The sequence below is a fragment of the Octodon degus genome, unplaced genomic scaffold, assembly GCF_000260255.1.
Source record: "Octodon degus isolate 3935 unplaced genomic scaffold, OctDeg1.0 scaffold00099, whole genome shotgun sequence".
Taxonomy (NCBI): domain Eukaryota; kingdom Metazoa; phylum Chordata; class Mammalia; order Rodentia; family Octodontidae; genus Octodon; species Octodon degus.
Genome location: NW_004524675.1, coordinates 4,725,305 through 4,731,663, shown reverse-complemented (window position 1 = coordinate 4,731,663; position 6,359 = coordinate 4,725,305). Strand labels below are relative to the sequence as shown.

Genomic DNA, 6,359 nt, shown 5'->3' with positions numbered 1-6,359 from the left:
CTCTCTCTCTCTCTCTCTCTCTCTCTCTCTCTCTCTCTCTCTCAAATAAAAAAAAATAAAATAAAAAATAAAAAATAAAAAGCCAAATAAATGCAGAATAATCCCCCATCTCCTCCTAGCAGTGTCCAGCACCATAACTAGATCAGGTCATATATGCATGATCAAAGGGTAAAATGTAAGATATTGGGTTCCTTCATTGTCTTTATTCTTCAGTATTCTGCTATTTACACATGAATAAGCCCAGCATTCTGCTCACACCATTTGGGAAATATTTGGAGTATCTGAAAGCAATTAAAATGATTTTGAACAACAGTAATAACCTCCATGTGAAAAGAACAAGCGAAGAGCTATTTGGCAAATGTTCTCTGTTTCACTGTGAAGAAACTCATATTGTATTCATATTCTTTCCTACTTTGAAGAAATTTGGTAGAGATTTGAGAAGAACAACTGATTTTTTTTCTTTGATTCTCCTGTTTTCAGTCTCCCAAGCACTGTGATTGCAGGCACGCACCACCACACTCAGTCTCAATCAGAGTCTCAGCACATCCAGGGGGTGAGGCCAGCAGGGCACACCAGGGACTGAACTGCAGCCACTGTGCTCTGTGTAAGCAGGCGCTTTAGTCCACTGAGCTATCTGGCCGATCCTACCTGATTCTTAGTTAAAATACTTTATAGTTAATGTTTATTTTGATTGCAGATGTTGAACATCACTATGTTCCCATTATTCACAGGGAAATATTCATCTTATTTCGGGCATGTGTGTTTATATTTTTAAAGAGAAAATGACCATTCCAACCATCAAATTCTTAAAAGAATACATAACCTTAAGAAAGAATAAAATCTATTAGCCAGTATTATCTTTGATATCATAAAAAACAACTGACTCAGTCCTCATCTTTTGAAGCTCAGTGTTTGGTTGTTCCTGAGAAAAATGTGTGACATCATTTTCGGTATTTGTTTTCTCTTTTTTAAAAGCTTCCTTCCTCCCAGCTACTTTAACTATGACTGTGAACAAGGGAGATAATGTAAGTATATCTTTCAAAAAGGTGGTAATTAAAGAAGAGGACGCCGTGATTTACAAAAATGGTGAGTGTATGTTTCATCTCTTTTTGGTGCTATAGTGTGAGACATCAGATAACACTTAATATGCTAGATCATTTTAGGGACAGATGTTTGAAGTAACACTGCTATGATACAATCTTACTAGTTCTATCTGGGATAAGAGCCCCCTTAGGCAATGTTTGATTACTTAATCAAATAAATCAGGGGGAATTTAGATGCAGTCTGTATATTGATGAATGTGCTTATATGTGCTCATAATGAAAGCCTATCAATATAAGGAAGGTCCCAAATTCTGTTTCTCTGCAGATGATTATATCAAATAAAGGAATTGAGTAATGGATGTATCTGGGAGAACGTTAGATTTTATTCACATGCCTTCTATTAACTGGGCAATGTTGTATTCCAAGCCTAAGACAGAGACAAAGTTTTCAGTAAATCGTGGGGTGGTTGATTTGTGAGGACGGACAAGGAAATGAAAGAGTGTTTGAAGTGCCACCTACTGTTTTCTACTCTTCCCTCTCATCAGGCTCCTTCATCCATTCTGTGCCCCGGCATGAGGTCCCTGATATTTTAGAAGTGCGCCTGCCACATGCTCAGCTGCAAGATGCTGGTGTGTACTCAGCCAGATACATAGGAGGCAACCTCTTCACCTCAGCCTTTACCAGGTTGATTGTCCGGAGTAAGTGACTGAGAGGCCACTGTCTATGATGGTGTGGGCTGTTAGGATTTTTAGTTGCGAGGAATAGAAACTGACTGGCTACTGAAGCACAATGTAGGGGCTGATTAGAAGGGTGCTAAGGACTCTTAACAAATTAGAAAAGTGAAGACACAGGTTCCAGAAAAGAAAAAAGGCGCAGGGGAAGTTCTGGGGCTCAGTGGGAGACTGCAGGGGAGATTTCTCCTAAGATGCTGCCATCAGCTACCACAATGTTTACTTCTGGGTGTTGAATTCACAGCAGAACGAAATGAGCCTAAAATATCAGCCCTATACTGGCCCATAGCAATGAGCTATAGGCAAAATTATAGTCATGTAGTACAGCTTGAGACAGGCACTGGCAGAATATTCCTGCATGAAAGGACAATCACAGCAAGCAGTATAGTTACCCTGAAGGTGACAGTTATAAAGGGATGGATTGGGCCTTCCAGGCCACGCTAACCTCTAGTGAAACATTCCCTGTAAATCCAATACTTTCCAAATAATTTAACTCTAAAATGTCATTTTTATTTTTATAGTTGAGAAATGTAAGAGCTAAAAGTAGTGATAATCCTCCCCTATAACTTTATAGAGAGAGTAATAAATACCAGTAATTTTTATAGGAAATTAATCTATAAGACATAAAAGATTTGCCTTAAATTTTGTCCCCCTATGTTAAGGAATTTGTGCTATTAAATATTTAGGCCTTTATCTCTACATACCAGAGATGTTCTATTATTCTTCTGTACCAGTGATAGTGAACCTTTCAGAGCTTTCAGTGATAACAAACAGTTGGCTACAACATGGGTGCTATAGGTTCGCCACCCTATGCAGCTCTATAATGTTATAGATATATTATGATAGCATTTCTAACTCAAGAAGATAACATATCTTGCTTTGCATTTCACTTACTCATTCATTTATACACTCATTCATTCATTCATTAAAATGTTTTGATCATGACTCTGCCAAGCACTATGTTGATATTGAGAACTGAATGTGACAAGAGAGAAGAAAAAAAATCTGAGTCATTGTAGGTAAATTTGTGCAGCTTGGGATCGTAGTGTTAAGTGAATACATCAAATGCACAAGCTCAAATATTTCTTATATGAGAACCCAAAATGTAAACAAAGAGCAAAAGAAAGGTAAATAAGAACAAGGGAGATGGGGATTTTGCAAAAGGTAAGGGACTGAAGAGAGGGAGTGAAGGATGAGGGGAGGGAAAGGGGATGCAAAAAGAGTGAATGAAGCACCATGCCCTGTGAAGCATGTAATCATCCTGCATTGCTAGCATGGAGTAATGAAAAAGAAAAACTAAAAACGAATGATAAAGCATTATCCCTTGGGTTATTCCCAGTCTGAGCAGGTGTTCATATAATTAAATAGGTATTGCAATATGAAAAATGTGGTTCATTTAGTTTATGTCCTGTGTTAAGACACCTCTACAGGTATTCACTACAGCAAGGCATTTTGTAGGCAGCGCTATTTGAATTTGAATTAGGAGGAATCCGTTGATATGCCCAGCACCTCTTTCCTCCCAGAATACTGCTTTTTTGGCCTTTTCTCCATTAAATGTCAGGGCAGTGTTTGCGTAAGACCATTCCTTTAAAAGACTATGACACAACAATTCTGTAGGAAAGCTGCGATGTTCAGCTTCCAGGAGCTGGCTTCTCATTAGCCCTGCGCATAGTATCTGTTGACTTGGGTCTCTTCAATTCTACTTTTATTTCACTCAGAGGAGAGTTTGGATGGCAAGGAGGCATCTGGCACAAGTGTACCAGTGGACTCCAAGTCTGGAGTAAACAACATCAGAAATACCAGTTTACGCATGGTTCTTTAGAACAGAAGAAATAGAGTGGCTTTCTACCCACACTCATTGGACACAACACTTCCAACACCCGATGAATGGGACTTTTCCTCTCCACACCAAACAGTTCTCCAGTGTACGTTGGCTGAGGATCCTCCAATTTAAAAACAGTTCTGACTCTATTTCCCTAGAGGCAGCACCAGACCCACAGGTTAAGAACTCAGTCCAATATGATACCCCTATTTCAGGTGCCATTTGTAAGCCCTGGTCAATGACCTGTGCTTCTGACCAATCATCTATAAATCCATCACTCCTAAGACCTCTCCTTCCCTTGATTAATTTGGTAGACAGCTCACAGAACTCAGGGAAACACTTAGTTACCAGTTTATCATAGACTACATTACAAAGGATACAGATAAATAACCATAGAGAAGAGATGCCCAAGGCAAGGTTGGTGTAGGGCTTCCATGCACTCTCCAGGTGTATTAACCCCTGTGCCTGAAAGCTCGCTCTCTGAGCCTTGTCTTGTAGGATATGTATGTATATATGGTTTGTGTTAAAAATCCCATTGGTTGTATTTGTAGGATTTTCTAAAGAAGTATAAATTTGTTCTCTGAAGGAAGATTTCTCATAATGTAAGTTTTTGTGTGCCACAAATAAACAGTTTCTTAAAATATGGAATTATAGGGCTTTTGAAGAAAATAATATATGCCCAAACTTATAAATTATCAACAAATTCTTCTTGACTTCTTCATTCCAAAGAGGACACTCCTGTGAGTCTTTCTGGGATAAGTTGCTAAGCTGGTATAGGCCTTCCAGTAGACGGGAGGGTGGAGAACACAGGCTCATGTAACCAGAGGCCATTCCATCTACATTGTTTGCCATCATTTTTACATGGGTAATTAACCCGTAGTCCCTCTCTCAAGTTATCAGTGATTATCCTGAGGCTTCTCCCTTTATAGAGGAATATAAATATCACTTCTTAAACATTTGTTTTGCTTTCTCTGTTAAATGGAAGGCTGAAAGAAACTGTCTGGATTGATAGTTTTCCAGATTATTTAAAATAAAATATTGATAACCCAGAGCTATTGCCAAAGAGATTATGACGTTATGTCAGTTGTAGGTACAAATCCAAGATTATCACTGTGAGACAAATATTCAGGGATGAAGACAGTTGTACCCCTCAGAGGAGAAAGGAAACTCCATTTCTGACCCCAGAAGGTCATCCTGGCTGCGCAGGGTTTTCCTTATATTAGCATTTAACATCAGACCTAATTAACAAAATGTTGGAGATAAATAAGCAGGAAAGATGAATATGAGAGATTTTACTAGTCTTGTGCTCTTTATTTTACATATCATATTTCAGTTGTTTTCATATCTGGTTTCTAGCTAAAGGAAAAATATGTGGATGCTATTAGTTATTCTTTCCCTGTCTGGCCTTATTCTTCTTTACTTACTCTTTCTAGGCCACAGGTTCTCAGACTGCAGCATGTGTCAGAGTCACTGGGAGGGATTGTTGAGCATAAACTACTGGGTCACCACCAGAGTTTCTCTTTCAGTTGGTTTTGGATTGGGCAGGGGTGGTCTATCATTTCAATTTCCATCAAAGCTCAAGGAGATAGAGATGCTCTTGGCCAGGGATACTTGCAAAACCATTGTTACAGTCCCTAACCATATATACAGCTCTCTGGACATGCCAGGTTCTTGTCCTATCCCTTGCCTTTGCCTGGAGTCTGTTTTGCAGCATTCTTTTCTCTATAGCTAAGATACAGGCCAGATTCAGTTCCCATCCCACTTGCTCTGAGAAGGCTTCTTTTGTACCTTCTTCTGTATACAAGAAAGAATTCAGTATTCCTTGTCTGTATCTATCATTATTTACTCTTTACATGCCTATCTTCAATATTACATAATTAACATTTAGAGGGCAAAGACTATATTTTTTATTGGTGCATGATTTTAGCATATAATGTTTATATTCATCTTAGGGATAGGTACATGTACTTAAGGTATGCTAATATTTTTCATTTCCTTTCCCCTTTCTGCACCACCTTACCCCGTATCTAATTTACCTTCCCATTTCCAAAGCATCTGTCTCCCTGTTTCTTGTCTATCTTTAATTTTTTAAGGTTGTTTCTGTACTTTGGGCTTTTCTTACAAGAAAAGTATGTTATATTTAAGTTTGTGCACATAATTTATTTCACTTAATGTATGGTCTCAAGGTGCTTCCATTTTCCTATGAAGGCCCCAAATTTATCCATCTTTATGGCACAATAATACTTCATACTTTCTTTGTCCATTGATCTGTTGATGGACTCATAGGCCACTTCCAAGATTTAGCTATTGTGAATTGTGCTGCTATTGTATGAACATATATAGTACATATCACTCTGATATCATGTCATTAACACTTTTAAGAAGATACCTATAAGGGGAATAACTATATTAAATAAAATGTCTCATTTCCATTTCTTGAGGAATCACCACACTGATTTCCATAGAGGCTGTGATGATTTATCTTCCTCTTTGTAATATAGAAGTGTATGTTTTCCTCCACAACCCCATCAGCACTTGTTTGATTTTGCATGATAACCTTTCTTTCTGAAGTAATGTGGAATCATAATGTTCACTTAATTTGTGTTTCTCTGATGGCAAGAAATGCTGAGCATTTTTTTTTCATGTAATTATTGGCCATTTAGTGTTAGTATTTAAGATTCCCATTTTTTGATTGGGTCTTTTATTTTAGAGGGCCGAAGTTATTGTTAAATTCTAGTTGTTATTTCTCTATCAGAGGAGTCA

The 6,359-nt window shown here is 38.0% G+C and overlaps 1 protein-coding gene across 1 annotated transcript in view; it reads left to right on the top strand.

The window, feature by feature from the left end:
- Tek (TEK receptor tyrosine kinase) overlaps positions 1-6,359 on the top strand; it is a 182,391-nt gene that overhangs the window by 61,248 nt on the left and 114,784 nt on the right. The window contains exons 3-4 of the mRNA XM_023723507.1: positions 976-1,086; positions 1,589-1,741. Of these exons, the coding sequence (XP_023579275.1) occupies positions 976-1,086; positions 1,589-1,741 (264 nt within the window). The remainder of the gene's footprint in view (positions 1-975; positions 1,087-1,588; positions 1,742-6,359) is intronic.